General features: G+C 41.0%; 1 protein-coding gene across 1 annotated transcript in view; it reads right to left on the bottom strand.

The window, feature by feature from the left end:
• The window catches only part of C3H15orf39 (chromosome 3 C15orf39 homolog), a 47808-nt gene that overhangs the window by 12200 nt on the left and 18765 nt on the right, over window positions 1-16843 (bottom strand). Inside the window, exon 2 of the mRNA XM_075857861.1 lies at window positions 8380-12217. Coding sequence (XP_075713976.1) covers window positions 8380-12160 — 3781 coding nt within the window. The 5' untranslated portion in view covers window positions 12161-12217. The remainder of the gene's footprint in view (window positions 1-8379; window positions 12218-16843) is intronic.

The raw sequence follows: 16843 nt of genomic DNA, 5'->3' as shown, positions 1-16843 counted from the left end.
ACCTAATTTATTTTAGGAATGTCATTGTGAGCAGATCAATACCCTTGTTTACATTCAGAGGATGCAAACTGGTACTAAGGGCCTGTTCACATCAGCGTTGGCTTTCCGTCTGAGGTTTCTGTCAGGTTAACCCCTCAATGGAAAGGAAAACGGAAACCTAAGCTCCAGGACTTCCCTCAACTGCGCTACTGATTCCGTCAAAAACGATAGTCTAATATTTTTGACTCATTTGTTTGATTTGGTATTCTATCTACTTTTAGGACTTGTGTGTGAAAATCTGATGTCGTTTTTGGTCAAATTTATGCAGAAATATAGAAAATTCTGAAGGGTTCACAAACTTTCAAGCACCACTGTATAATTGTATCCAGTGTAGACATTGCTCTGTGAGCTAAATACTTTAACAGCTGATGCTTAAATCTTTTTGGTAGTTTGCTACAATGTATCAGGCTGTCTAGCATTGCCTAAACTGGATACAATTGTATACTCTTCTCATCTGCGTGAAGCATTAAAGGGGTTATCCGGGGAGCAAAAATTGCTTTGAATTCATATTTTTATGTAAAAAGAAGTCACTTAATAATATACTTTATTTAAAAATTCGGTACTAAACGGTGCCGTTCAAACCCAGTGAAGTGGTTCCCAGAAGTCCTGGAGATTTTCTAATATTGATGACGCGCCAACACGGCCCCACGTGACTGAGGGGATGCTTCTTGTGCTGTTCGTGTCAGCGTGTTATCAATGGCATGACCGCAAGGGACTGTCACTGCCTATTGCTGGAATCCCCGAGCAGAGCATCAGCTAGCGCTTTGTTCAGGACTCCAGCACTGCTCCCGACATTTGGTCAGTGGCTTCAAGGGTTTCCTATAGCTGGAGTTTCCGAGCAGAGCATCAACTGAATTTTGACATAAAAATATGAACGCAAAGCAATTTTTGGTCCCCAGATAACCCCCTTAAAAGGTCCTTTTAAACATGCAAATATTCTGCCCGTTAAAGAAGTGATGATCGACAATACAGCGTGTCGTTCTGCGCTACTTCGCTCCATTAACATGAAGCAATGATCTCAAGTATTGCGACGATCAATCTTTCATTCGATCGTTCGTCCCCATACATTTTTGGTTTTGTTGGCAGCACATCCTCTGTTTACACGGGTGAGTTTGTGCTGCCAACAAATGACCATTTTTCTGGCCGCATAAAAGTTGCGATCAGCCAACAAACGAGCGTTTGCTCGTTGATCGCTGCCCTGTATACACAGGGCAATGATCGGGAACGAGCATTCGTACGACCACTTTACCTGTAAAAGGGCCTGTATTCAGTACGGTTTATTAGCCTCTGAATGTAACCAAGAGTGTTCTCATTCATCGAGTGCAAACAAATATCTTGAAAATGGTGAGAAATGTAAATAAAAGTACACCAGAAAGTTGCAGAACTTTCCATCTATATAGTGATTACATTTTATTTGCATAAAACATCTTTAAGAATTGCGGTCTTTTGCTCCCATGATAAAAATCGCATCCTGCCGTATTTAGTTCCCTCAAATTGAGATTTAATAAGCTGTGGTGAAGGAATGCGTGCGCGTGCATTTGTTTCTGAACACACACCTCAATACAGCACTGCCTTTGTGCTGAAGCAAACTGCAGCAATTATGAAGTCCTGAAGAATCCCTTGAATAAATTGCAAATCATTTCACAGTTATATATAGGAATAGTCTCCTAAGTATCCAGGTCCACACTTATCAATGCTAATCTGCTAAAATCAGAAACATATCACGAGCTTCCAGTAATTTAGAGTGAAACTAGAGTGAAGGGATGTATTGTGTACAGAACACCTTGTAAACTTGAATTTGAGGAACCAGAGCAGAGAATTAATGGCACGGATATGTTAAATTACCCTAATACATCCATTTTACTAAATATAAAACAATTTATGGGAATATTTAAAAAAAAAAAAAACTTTTTTTTAATATTACATACAACTCCTTTAAAACTTTAGCGTATGGACAGATTGACTTCTGGCTTTGTATTATAAACAGAACTGATTTAGTAAGAGATTAGTCAGTCACACAAGAGAAACATGCAAATCTAGACACCGATGTGTACACTGGAACACGAAAAAAAAAAAAGAAGAAAAAAACTTCTACAACCCCTAATGTGATTTGCAAAGAACGCATACGTACTTTTGTGTATGCAGCCCAGACTGCGTGCGGGAACCTGGAAGATATAAAGTTTAGGGACATGAGCCCACAAAGGGAATAGGAAAGACCAGAAAACCCCTGTGGTCAGTCACGGGGCACACAACTCCAGGCAGAAGAGATCTGAAAAATAACTTTTTGGATGAATATTCCGATTTAGCCAAAGGTGCGGCACGGCGTTGAGAATGTGTTGCAGTTCTGTTAGTAATTAGAATTGGTGGAAAAGATTTACTGTCCAAAAGATAAAAGCTGGAGTTGTACACCCAGTTTTACGATCACCAAGCACAGAAAGAGGTATAGCAGGGTCATGCATCAGTAGTCTACTTAGGAGCACCAGTAAATCTAGGGATTACATGAAGAACGAACTTTACCCATAGAGGTTGATGCAAGCAAGAGTGTGACAAGAAAATAAGCACCAATGAATAAAGGTCACAAAGCAAATCTATTAGAGAAATATCACTAGAGCTAAATTAAGTCATCTATGTTACTACTCTTGAGTTGCGCAATCCAATTGATCTGATCACCAAAACGGATTTCAAAGAGATTGTCCAAGTATGGATAATTATATTAGATGGAGAATGTTCTGTAAGAGAAAACTTTTGAAAGAAGAATATACAAAAGTTGCATTAGATATAGAAGATCCACTGAAATACATAACACAAAACAATAAAACGTACTGAAAGAAGCCCCCACATTCAGAATTAGAGAGATCAGAAAATGCAGCCTTAAATTTCAGCTATAAAATCTATGGAACAAATTTAACCTACATAATCCATTACACTTGTGAAAGAGATACAAAGTGGCTGAACCCAAGTTCTATGCATTCAGGCATTGAAAAACATATACACAAACACACAATGCATGGCCAAAAATGTTGTGGACATCCCTTATTATTAATTTTAGGTGTTTCAGCAAAACCCATTGCAGACAGGTCCATAGTATCAAGCACACCGCCATGCAATTCCCATAGACCATCACTGGTAGTAATAGGTGTCGTACTGAAGCGCTCCGTGACTTTGAATTTGGGTTGGCCATAGGATGCAATCTTTGCCATAAGTCAGTTTGTGAAATTTTTGATTTGCTTGATATACGCTGGTCAACTGCAAGTGATATTATTGTGAAGGGAGTTTCATGAAGTGGGTTTCAATGGTTGAGCAGCTGCACACAAGCCGAAGATGACAATGCCCAATTCCAAGCATTGGCTGGAGTGGTGTAAAGCACCACCGGAGCAGTGAAATAGAGTTCTCTGGAGTGACGAATCAGGTTTCACCTTCTAGCAATCTGATGGATCAATTTTGGTTTGGCGGATGCTACCTACTGGGATACATTATGCCCACCGTAAATTTGGTGGAGGGGAAGGATTAAAGTCAGGGCTGTTTTTCAGGGTTTGGGTTAGGCCTAGGCCCCTTATTTCCAGTGAAGGGTAATGTTAATGCTACAAAATACAAAGACATTTTAAACAATTGTATACTTCTAACTTTGTGGCAATCATTTGGGAGAGGCATTTTCCTGTTCGAGCAGGACTGTGCCCCTGTACACAAAGTGAGACCCATAAAAACATAGTTTGACAAGTTTGGTGTAGAGGAACTTGAGTGGCCTACGTGGACCCCTGACCTCAACCCCAAACACCTTTGGGATAAATTGGAACGCTGACTGAAGCTAGACCTTCTATTCCAACATCAGTGCCTGACCTCACAAATTCTTTTGGCTGAATAGGCACAAATTCCTACAGACAAGCTTCAAAATCTTGTGGAAAGTTAACAGAAGAGTGGAGGTGGATATGGTCACAAAAGGGGCCCAACTTAATATCAATGCCCATGGTTTTGAAAAGGATATCCAACAAACTCATAGGTACATGCCTCCTAAATGTCCCAGATCCAGCGGAACCGTTCCAGGTGCTGTCCCAGGATGTCAGAAACATGTCCCTGTTTCGACAGGATGCAGAAACAGATTAATACAATGCTGAAGCAGGAAAACTGTCAGCTTCCTGCTCCACCATTCCCTATTAAATGCCTGCTGTGAGCAGCTTGGCATAGATGGGCTTGATGCAGTTACGTCATCATGCCTGCCTGCGCCAAGCCACACACAGCACCGACCAGATGAGGCATCTCCTCCATTCATAGTCACTACTATGGGGCAATCATACTGTGTGTAAAGAGCACTATGCTGTGTGGAGGGCACCATGAGGGTATTATACTGTGTGGGAGGGCACGATACTGTGTGGGAGAGCACTATGGGCATGTATTGTCCCTCTTTCCAAAAGTTGGGAGGTATGTAGGTGTGATGTTCAGCTGTCCACTTACTTTTAGACCAGACAGTATATGTGTGTGTTATACTCTACTGTACTAGCACTTGTAATGCAAAAGCAATTTATATTTTTTAAAGGGTTTTTCCCATCTTAGACATTTATGGCATAAATGTCAGATAGATGTGGGTCCCAGCTCTGCTTGGCTGTTTCCGTAACTCCCAAAGAACAGAAGGGAGGGAGCCACACATGTGGCTTGCGACTCTTCCCACATTTTTCCCATTGCTTTGGAATTTTTTAGAAATATTTTGGATATACAGCCAAAAGAAAGCTTTTCCACTGAGCAGGAAACTAACAAGGCATTTCCTTATAGGATTGCTACACACTTGCTATAGTGATGGTAGATCTTAGCTGTCTGTCAGTTATATATCTTCTGTACTAATTGTTTTATTTTACTGTTCCTGTGATGCTGGTCTGGCCTCCATGGTCATGTGATGTCAACCACGGGAACACCACGTAACCACATTGGCATATGTAAAGACTGGTGATGCATAAACAGTGTAAAAAGTAAGGCGAGTATATTAAGAGACTGTTTTACGGTTTTGTGGCCTATTTAAACACTTTACTTAAAACCTTTAAATTTATTGCAACTTTTTTTACAGCCCTTTGTGTACAATTGTGCTTTATCTGAGCCATCTAAAAGTCTATTTACACTATTAGTATAACAGTTATAGTAATGGAGTTAATATAGTGTTAACCATTTAATGACCGGGCCTGAAAAGGCCTTAATGACCAGCTACATTTTTCCGTTTTCGCATCTCTGCGTTTAAGCAGCTACAACTTTTTTTTTATTTTTTCATTGACGTGGCTATATGAGGCCTGGTTTTATGCAGGAGAATTTTTTTTTTTTTTCTGCATGGTTTGGGGGTGTATAAAAAATTTACTGTGTAAGTTATACCATTTATTTTTGCGGCATGAATATAGAAAAAAGCTATTTTCTACATATATTTTTTTTTTGTTCACGATTAGCCGGTTCACGTTTTTACGCTAAATAGCTTGTTCAATTAATTATTCAGGTTATTACGGACATGTAGATACCTAATATACGGAGGTTTCTTGTTTTTAGGGAATGTATGGGCAATAACATTTATTTTATGCAAAATAATTATTTTTCTTTTTGGACCTTTTTCATTTAAAAAAAAAAAATTTGTGTCACATTTTAATCCCATGAAGGGATAACTTTATTTACAACTTTATTTTTTACTTATAAGTACTTATATGTATTAGCACACTCCTGTACACGAATACTTTATATGGTGTCACTATGACAGGCTGCAGTTAGGGCAGCACATAGTGTACCCAAACAGGAGGCATACTGAATAGACAGCCCTGGGGTCATTTCTAGGACCCCAGTGCTGACTGCAGAGGGTTCCTTGAGTCTTCGATCACATCACCGATCTTCCGGTGATGCGATCAAAGAAGGGAGTCCCCTTTGATCATGTCGGGGGTCACAGATCGAAGTGCTCAAGGGGTTAAACAGCCAGGCCAGAATTTTTTCAGATTCCAGCTGTACGCAGAAGGCTTCTCTAAATACACGAGCTGTAAGTTACAGCTCCTGCTTAGAGAAGAGCGCTCAGAGGAGCGCTCAAGTGACTTTTCTACAGCGATGCCAAAAAGAAGTCGCTGTAGACAAATGGCCTGCACGCTGCCATCAAAAGACGGTGGGCGGTCGTTAAGTTAGAGACTGTGCTATTGATTCCGTCAAAAACAACGGAACCCAGTCACAACGGTGACAAACTGAAACCTTTAGCAACGATTCCGTCACCATTGAGATCAATGGTGATGCAAATGGAAGCTTATGTTTCCGTTTGCCTTTCCGTTGAGGGGTTAACCCGATGGGAACCCCTCACCGGAAGGGAAACGCTGATGTGAACACAGCCTTACAATGGAAGGTAACACCTCTATTATAAAGCTGAAAGCAGATAAAACAGGAACCACCATTGACAATAGATGGTCATAGCTCGCCATCTCCCCTTCCCTGCACACTTTCCCATAGAAGTCAATGAGTCATCTCCAGTTTGCAGGTACATATGATACATGTGGCTGCTGTAAAGCATATCTCTAAATGCTGTTAACAGAGCAGAGCAGCAGCTCAGCCAAGATGGCTGCCCCCATAATAATGTATGGAAAATAGAATTTAAAAAAAAGTAAAAATCTACAATCAGAAAATAAAAACTGAAAAAAATAACAAAAAAGGCTTAAATATCTGGTTTTAATTTATATATATATCTATATGCAAAACATTCACTGTAAGAGCTAAGAGTTTGGGACTTCGTGATACAAAATTGTTAATGAAATTCATATTTGCTCACCTATATATTTTAAGATCGTATGATGTAATCACATTTAAGAAAACTAGCTTCTCCTCAGTCTCAAATAACTGCTTAACACAATAAAATTGCCCTCAAATGTATTACTATATAAAAAAAAAGTAAGCATTGTCCATTCTGTAAAAACATGAAAAATTGTATATTCTGTAAAGTTATGGAAATTGTATCTATAAAATACATTAAAAAACATATTTGAGAATGCAGCAATAGCAAAATTAGTGGTCCTAACAAATGAGACAATTTTCTGAAGATCTATGAGCTACTAATTCTAAAAGTAAACATTAGAAAATCTACTATTTTTTAATTCCACTGATTATGGTTTTCAAAAGTAACATTTCAGGCATGTGTCTTTAAATTATGATTGAAATATGAAGTAACGTTAGATGACATATCAAACTTTCATTTGTAGTCACATTTTTGCAGCCTGGTTCTTTCAAGCCCGACCCATTTCAATTTCTTGAAAATATTTAATTTTGTTGCCTTTTAACGGGACCTTAAAGAGGCTCTGTCACCAGATTTTGCAACCCCTATCTGCTATTGCAGCAGATAGGCGCTGCAATGTAGATTACAGTAACGTTTTTATTTTAAAAAAACGAGCATTTTTGGCCAAGTTATGACCATTTTTGTAGTTATGCAAATGAGGCTTGCAAAAGTCCAAGTGGGTGTGTTTAAAAGTAAAAGTCCAAGTGGGTGTGTATTATGTGCGTACATCGGGGCGTTTTTAATACTTTCACTAGCTGGGCGCTCTGATGAGAAGTAACATCCTCTTCTCTTCAGAACGCCCAGCTTGTGACAGTGCAGATCTGTGACGTCACTCACAGGTCCTGCATCGTGACGGCCACATCGGCACCAGAGGCTACAGTTGATTCTGCAGCAGCATCAGCGTTTGCAGGTAAGTCGATCTTACCTGCAAACGCTGATGCTGCTGCAGAATCAACTGTAGCCTCTGCTGCCGATGTGGCCGTCACGATGCAGGACCTGTGAGTGACGTCACAGATCTGCACTGTCACAAGCTGGGCGTTCTGAAGAGAAGAGGATGTTACTTCTCTTCACAGCGCCCAGCTAGTAAAAGTATTAAAAACGCCCCGATGTACGCACATAATACACGCCCACTTGGACTTTTACTTTTAAACACACCCACTTGGACTTTTGCAAGCCTCATTTGCATAATTACAAAAATGGTCATAACTTGGGCAAAAATGCTCGTTTTTTTAAAATAAAAACGTTACTGTAATCTACATTGCAGCGCCGATCTGCTGCAATAGCAGATAGGGGTTGCAAAATCTGGTGACAGAGCCTCTTTAAACCACAAATTTAATGGTTTTGTTCAGAGGGTAATTTAAAGTCAAAGTTAGAATAAAAAATGATGGCTACTCAAAAGTTAAATAAGCTAAGCGTCAAATCTTTTTTTGTAGAAGACTGTATGTAAATAGATCCTTTTTAAAGATAATGCCCTCCTATAAAAACTAACGGCAAGTTAAAAACAAGAAAAGAAAACAGCAGTATATGGTTAGGTGATAAATTCAATTGTAGACCAAGACCACAGAGATTATACTCACCAAGCTCCTGCTGTATAATGTGCCTGCAAAAAAGACACAGCAAGTCTGGATAAACATCAGGCAGCTGTTTAAGGGCAAGTAATTTTAACATGCGGCAAGGGCAGTCTTTCAGCTTAGCCTCTCGGAGGAGTTTTTCTTCAGACAAAGTAGTGGGACGAAGCTCTACTTTGTGCTTCTGCAAAATTTTGTCAACAGCGGGGCCCAACAACTCTGGAAACAAGACTTCCTTTACCAGATAGATAGGGATAAATATTGCACCTGCTCGTATGACATGAGGAAAAGGGCATTTCTGAGTTAACATAAAAGTTTTCAACTGGGACAGTAGTTTATTAAGAAGTAAACAAACCCCATCGAAAGCAAGCCATATATCATGGCCTGGCAAGTCTGTGGACTGATCTGTTAACCTAAAACTATTCTTAGTCTTCACAGTTGTCTGGCTTCTATCTTCGTCCTTGGTTTTTGACAGCCAGTCCTCAAGCAAGCTGGATGGAGATCTAGCAACACAACTGGTGATAGCTTTGTGCACAGAGCGGTGAAGTTCCGAGAACTGCTGACCAGAACTAAGAGCAGGTTCGCCAACATCTATCGAAGATGCATTCGTTTCCCCTAGGGCTGGAGAGGATTCAGGAGCACTAGGAGGCAGAGACTGCACATGTGTCTCTTCCTCAGATAATTTCTTCATTTTGTACTTCCGAAACATGAATGATTTTGAACTGTGGAAGCCATTACATTCATTTTCTGAACTGGAGGATGAAGACCGTGAATGGCACGATTCAAGGGGGTTTCTTGTAATTTGCCCAGTTCTTTCTATGGATTGCCCAGGTGTTTCTATAGATGGTGGCTGTGAGGTGTGTAACGCTATACTATTAGTAAAGTAAACAGTAGGGGGAGAAGCACGCATAACAGGCAAAATAGTGGTTTGAGTTTGCATGGTATTCACAAAGACTGAAAAATCTGACCGATTTGGAGAACAATGTGCCAAAGTATGAACAGGTAAAGTCCTTAATATCTGAGTTGTACAGCTGGAAAGGTCTTGCTGCGGCAAGTTTTCAGGCACCTGCGAAGAACAATTGTACTGAGGTTGGTGGGACATGCTTTTGCTGGAAGGTGATTTGTATCTGTCCTGACAGTCATGGGATATGCTCTTAGAGTCTTGAGATATGCGATTCTTCTGAAGTTGCTGTGGCAAGCGCTCAATAATCTCAAGTGGGGAATTTTTTTGATGCTGTCTAGGCAATCTTTCAGTATCTTGAGAATTGTCATGCTCCTGATGCGGATTGGACAAGCTCTTGGTGGTCAAATACATCAAGCTTTCCCTGAAATTGTGATCGTGCGTTTCTGTGGCCCCAGACTGGCAATTCTCCTGAAGCTGTTGGGACAAGGCCTTAGAGGTCTGGGAGAGAATATTTTTCTGCTGCTGGCAGAATACGTTTTTATTTGACAGTGTACTATCTTGGCTCGAGGAGGCAATTTGGTCAATGGAAAAAGATGGACAGCTCTGTTGATGTGATCCAACCATTCTGCTTGAGGCTTTAGAGGAAAAGCTTTCCTGAGCCAAGTGGGAAATTCTGCTGGAGTTTGAAGACATGTTGTCCACTTGACCCTGGATTTGCATTCCACTTCTAACCAGGCAATTTTCTGCAGCAACAGTAAGCAAAGCATCCTTATTGCAAGAAAAATCCTGCTGGCTACAAGGAGAGGAACCGGTTTGAGGTAACTTTTTCAAACTAAGATCCAGAACCACAGATTCCACACCTGTATTTTGTTTAGGGACTTTCGGCTCTCCAATTTGCACACATTCTCCATTTTTAATTTTTATATTATTGTTAGCATGGATTACTTTAGGGACACTAGAAATTCCTTCTTCTGTCTGGTCTTCAGAAAGTAAGAAATCAGAGGTAGACGCTATATTTTCCACTTCAGATTCATGATGTGCAGGAAATGGATGAGGAGCTTTTCCTTCCAAATAAGCACGGTATGGGGCAAGGCTAAACACATCATTAATAACTGGCATTGGTGGGGATTTTGGATTATCAATATTCACATCTTCATCGACAAATGTAGGAGCAGATTTTGGACCATCAACATCCACCATATTATTACCCGGAAGTTCACAGATTGGAGATCTTGATGCAGCTGCATTTTGTCTTGATCTCACATGGTTATGATTTAGTTGATATGGACTGCTAACTCCAGAGACAGAGGATGGACTAGTAACAGATGATTTTGCATGTTCAAGATTTAGGTGTGACTTACTGCTATGACTTGTGGTAGCGTTTTCTACTGTTCGAACACCTGGAAGTCTACGGTCTCCAAAGGAATGGATTGCGCTTTGCAACGAAGATGCCTCTTGTGTAACTAAATGCCTACTGGAACATTGACCAGAAATCTGTTCATGACTGGAGACACCTGGGGCTATAAAAGTACTACTACTTTGTTGAACGAAAGAAGCATTCACATTCTGTCCTGTAAAAGGGTCTTGATAGACAGTCCGTTCCTGCAAACTGCTGTTTGTTGGTGTCAAGTTAAACATATCTTTGTCCGTTCTGTTAGGCATCCCACATATATCTCTATTCACCTGACCAGACGGCACCCACACATTGTGATCTCTTTGGGTTGAGCACACTGCTATCTCTGTAATACATTTTTGTGTACTTGGGTTTACTTGGAATTGTCTCTCACTTGGTTGTAATGTTCCATCAAGATGAGATGTTTGCACTCTTAACTCTGCATTCACATAGCCTGAATGCATATGTGGTACTCTGTTTGGATAAACTGAAGTCCCCCTTACATTGTGGGGTGATCCTGTCACGTCCATGCTGCAAGAAGTTGGAGGGGATCTTTGGTGGACATTACTGTAAGGATTCTTAGAATACAAATGCCCCATGCGATGATCTAGGCTACCTTCATAGGCACTATGTTTATGGTTATGTTGTGGAGAGGGGGTGGTAAAGGCAGAACTTCTTTGCCTTCCTACAGGTACATTATCTTCAGCATAGAGAAACTGAACATTTTCCTGAGCAGCAGAGTGGCAAGTATCTGTGAAAATGTCTTTCTGAGAAAATGTTGAAGAAACACCTACTGCAAGACTCATATCAGCTCTTTGTCTATAAATAGGACTTCCCTCCAAACCCTGAGACAAAGAGGATGGACTTCCAGCTACCTCAGGGTAAGTGCTAGGGGTGGAGAGGTGCTTCTTTGTTCTAGATGCGCATAATGGAGATGATGAATGGGCAAATCTTGCAGAAGGACTCCATTCCACAGCAGGTGGACATAGGGGCTGAGATGGTACGCAAACATCAACAGATTGAAAACCCCTTGAACCATATGCTGCATCCATATAACTGCTTGGACTCCTGTAAACAGGCCTGGGCATCGCAATTGGAGGGCATGCACGTGGCCATGACATATGGTAATTATGTACTGGGGGACTCTGGTGAACTGAAGCCTGATTATTTGGATTATTTGACAATTGCAAAGGGTTATACAGACGTTCAGCTTGTGGTCTTTGATACTTCACAGAAGCTCCACTAGTTTGCAGAGGGTCATTTAGGGCACTGCCTGAATACTGCAGATATGATGCTGTAGAGCTCCAGGGACTAGTAGAGCAATGTCCCTCAGTATCAGGAACCGAATAGTTCATAAAGTTCTGACATGACCGTAAATCTTGTGGGGTTGCCATCCCAAAACAAGCTGTTGAACCTTGTGGCCCCATCTGCAATCGGGATAACTTATTATGTATCATGTGATCCATAGTGCCGAAGTGCCTTTTTCCAGCCATTACAAAGACAAGTGGATATTATTCTTAAAGTCCTTTATGTTGGCCAATTCCCCTTCCCTGTAAAAGAAGAATGACAATGGATATCAAGTTGTAACAGACATTCTCAAAGATTAACAGGACCATTTACAATTAAAGAGTATACACAAACCAATTCTAGAATATGAAATCATATGAAAATAATGGCCGTCATTTATCACCTCTACTTGGTAAAACAAATTTACTCAGAAAGAACATTGCTCGTATTTTCTAAAAAGGGGACATATGACATGGACAAAAATGTTCTAAAATAAAATAAAATATATATATATTATATATAAATAAGGGGGGGGGGAAGAGAGGCAAATTTCTGCATTGATTAAGACAAAACTAGTAACCTATCCTGTACCAGACGCACACCTTGCTTATGAACATCAGCTCTGTGAAAAAGCAGAGCAACATTATACACATGGCACTCATGAATGACCTTGTAGGTTAACAATCACAAAGCAGACAATATAGACCACTAATAACCGTCCATCTACAAAAACTAAAGACCAGCATCATAAATAATTCCACCTAATTAGAGAGAGGGAACATACAGAAAGTGTACACGTACTTTACAACGTCTGCTGGCAGGCATTATACATAAAGTGAAAACATACTGTACAACGTCTACTGGCACACATTCACACGTCTGGAAAGCTAGGATGCCCTCGGGACTTCAGGTTGGATCCCATGACAGTTTGGAATCAAAACAAAAGTCTAATCTAGTCAAGGAAACAAAGAAGACAAACACTGAACACAAAATAAATGCAGCCACATATGCGTGTCGATGGAAAAAGTATTGGGTTATATATATATATATATATATATATATATATATATACACACACACACACATACACAAAAATCAGGCAGCACTCCAGAGATGTAGCAAAAAAAAAGTGAAGGTGCTTTATTAATCCATCAGTCAGGTGCAACGTTTCAGCTCTACAATAGAACCTTCCTCAACCTCTATTGTAGAGCTGAAACGTTGCACCTGACTGATGGATTAATAAAGCTCCTTCACTTATTTTGCTACATCTCTGGAGTGCTGCCTGATTTTTGAATCTATAAGTTTGCGTGACTTTGGTCGAGTCCCCGGCAGGCTTACACCCCCCTTCCCCCCCCCCCCCCACTACTATATTTTTGACTGTGTGGCTGACAATTTAAAAAAAATATATATATATATATATATATATATATATATATTTATATAATTTTTTTATTTTAGGAAAGTTTTACATTTATTATTACTTTATTTAATGAAGACTAAAAATGTGTATGCAAGCTTATCTGTAAAAGCCTTGGCTGACAAAATGTCTAATAAGTTTTATTGGTAAGATAATGGATATTATATATGAGGAGGGGGGAGCTGAATTCCTCAAAAGGGAGATTAGAATTTCCAGACAGAGATTGAACTTTCACTGTGCTTTGTTTTTAGGTGTCATGTTAAATACTTTTGTGTCAAAAAAGACAAAAGTATAGTAGGTATGATACCTTTATTGGCTAACCATAAAAGTTCTAAATGCAAGCTTTCAGAGCACAGAGGCCCCTTCTTCTTTTAGGTGTCAAGTATGATATACGAAGCAAAATGTATTAGAACTAGTCCGGACTTGTTTTTCTCATAAATATGTATAAAAACTCTGTCATTCAGTCTAGCTGCAGACATTTGCCATAGTGTCTCCTTATCGATAAGAATAAGGCCCCATGAACATGAACGTGCTTTTGCGGCCGCAATTGCCCCGAAAATCCTCAGGAGAATTGCGGCCCCATTCATTTCTATGGGCCCATGCACCCGGCTGTGGTTTCCACGGTCCGTGCATGGCCCAGGAGCCCGGACCGCAGAAAGAACGGACATGTCTTATTACAGCAGTGTTCTGCGGTCCAGGCTCATAGGAAATAATTGCCGCGGCCATGTGCACGGCCCGCGATTTGCGGGCGGCTCGCGGTGACACTCCGCTGCCGGTCGACCCGAAAATCACGGCCGTGCACATAGCTACGGTCGTGTGCATGAGGCCTAAAAGCCGGCGCTTTTCAACTTATTCAGATGACTCCTTGAACTTCTTTGATAAGAACAGAAAATTCTCCTGTCAATATATAAAAATGCACTTCTTTCAACGATAATATCTTTGGAACTGCTTTGAATATCACAACTATTTTTAATTTTTTTTTTTTTAACAAGACTTTCATTTTCTAGATTAGTTTAATTAATTCAGTGTTTTTAATTTTTGTTATGAGCAGACAAATCACAATACATTAAAAAGACAAAAACACTTCTGTAAATATATATATATATATATATATACACACACACATACACACACACACATACACATATATTCACACATACATACATACACTGTAGAGCTCTGTAACAATTAGGGTATGTTCACACGCAGTGAGCACAAACGGCTGAAAATACGGAGGTGTTTTCAGGTAAAAACAGCTCATGATTTTCAGTCGTTTTTGTAGCAACTCGCGTTTTTTCACGCCCATTTTTGGAGCGGTTTTTCAATGGAGTAAATGAAAAACACTTCCAAAAACGTCCCAAGAAGTGTCCTGCACTTTTGACGAGCCGTCATTTTACGCGCCGTATTTTGACAGCGACGCGTAAAATAAAGGCAATGGGCAGATGTTTGTAGGCGTATTAGGGGATTTTTTTTCAGGCGTAATTCGAGACGTAAAACGCCCGAATTACGTCTGAAAACACTGCGTGTGAACATACCCTCAGTCCTATTCTCGCTTCGTCACCCTGGATCGCTGTGAGGGGAGAGTGAAGAGGACTATATACACACGACATACAAAAAAATGGCAGTCAACAACGAATCAACTGTCAGTTTTTCATGGCTGATTTGCATCAATTTGTCAAAAAAATTTAATCCATTTCCCGGCCGTCTGACCATTTTTAACCTGCATTTGCCATCCGTTTTTTATGGATTTTAAAAAAAAATGGATGGATTTTATTCGTTAGGGTTTTTTGTCCCAACCCCCTTAAACCACCACAGTGCCCATGTAGATAGTGATGCAATATCACTGTAGATAGTGCCACAGTGCCCACATAGTGCCACAGTTCTCCCTGTAGATAATGGCCACATAGTGCCACACACAGTGCACATGTAAATAGCTCCAGTGTCCCCTGTAGATAGTGCCAATATAATTCCAGTGTCCATGTATATAGCACCCACCTGTAGTTAGCACCACCACCCCTGTAAACAGCAATATCCCCGCTGAAGATGGCACCAGCCCCCCCCCCTGTAAACAGCACCCCTTCCTGTAAACGGCACCACTGTAGCTCCCTGTAGGAGCGGAATCCCTCTAGCCAAAGATTCCGCTCCTACAGGAAGCCCCTCATGTCTGCACATATATGGACAGTGACGTCAGGAGTTAACTCAAAGTGGAATCCCCTGCCAGAGCGGGGATTCCGCTCCAGGAGTAGCCCCTGACGTCACTGTCCATATATGGAGAATGACACCAGGGGCTTCTCCAATAGCGAAATCCCCGGGACAGAGGGATGTGACACCGGGGATTCCGCTCCTAGGGAGAGCCGCTAACATCATTGTCCATATATGGATAGTGACACCAGGGGCTTCTCTGGTAGCGGAATCCCCGGCCAGAGTGTCGGCCGGGGATTCCGCTCCTAGAGAGAGCCACTAACGTCACTGACCAAATGGACAGTGATGTCCGGGGCTCTCTCTAGAAGCGGAATCCCCGGCCAGTGCGATCTGACACCGGGGTTTCCGCTCCTAGAGTCAGTTCAGGTGGCGCGATCTACAGTGGGGGGGTGCGATGCTATCTACAGGAGGGGGAGTTGCTATCTGCAGGGGGGTGGCACTATCTACAGCGGGGATGGAGACACGGCTGGGGCTCCCTCTAGGAAGGGAATCCTTGGCCAGAGCGCTGGCCGGGGATTCCGATGCTCGAGGGAGCTTAGGTTGCGCTACCTACAGAGGGTTTTGCGCGGCCTACAGGGGCTTGTGGGTGGTACTATCTACACTGGGGGGTGTATTCCGGGCTCTCATAGCTCCGGCCGACATGAGCGTGCAGTGCTGTTCACACTGAAGCAGACATAGCCTATTTGTACATTCAGGAAGACAAAAATTCCACAGAGGTATATAACCAGCAGAAAACTGTTGTAAATGTACGATAGTTCAAAAATCTGTGATTACTGAGGCATTTGAGAAAGGTATACCAAGCATAACCTGGCGTATTGACCCAAAGGGCATATAAAAAAAAACTACAACTGGAAAGGGTCAATAATTACACAACAATCATAATATAATGAAAAAAAAAAGTTTCAACTTTATTGAAGACATGTATACAAAAAATTATTAAAAATGAGTCGTACAATGCAAATGAGGATGTCCGCTTGTGCCACGAGTATATAAGAGGGTCCAGAGGATATGTGCAAATAGGCAAACAATTTGTCTAATTATATAGACACACACACAAGGACTAATGAACCGTGTCTGAAAAAGATCCCGCTGGTCAATGTCGAACAGATTGTCAAGCAGATGGAGAAACCATGTGCCCAAACATCAATGCAAATAAACAGGTGTAATAACAATCAGGGAAAAGCCAAAGACGCTGCCCCCAATAAAGTGAGAATAAGAGTAGTCATATCATAGGCATCTGTCATGAAAAATAGATCATGGTTATACATGG

This window comes from Rhinoderma darwinii, chromosome 3 (genome assembly GCF_050947455.1).
Source record: "Rhinoderma darwinii isolate aRhiDar2 chromosome 3, aRhiDar2.hap1, whole genome shotgun sequence".
Classification (NCBI taxonomy): Eukaryota; Metazoa; Chordata; class Amphibia; order Anura; family Rhinodermatidae; genus Rhinoderma; species Rhinoderma darwinii.
Note: the sequence above shows the minus strand (reverse complement) of the source record. Positions and strands in the feature narration are given on the sequence as shown.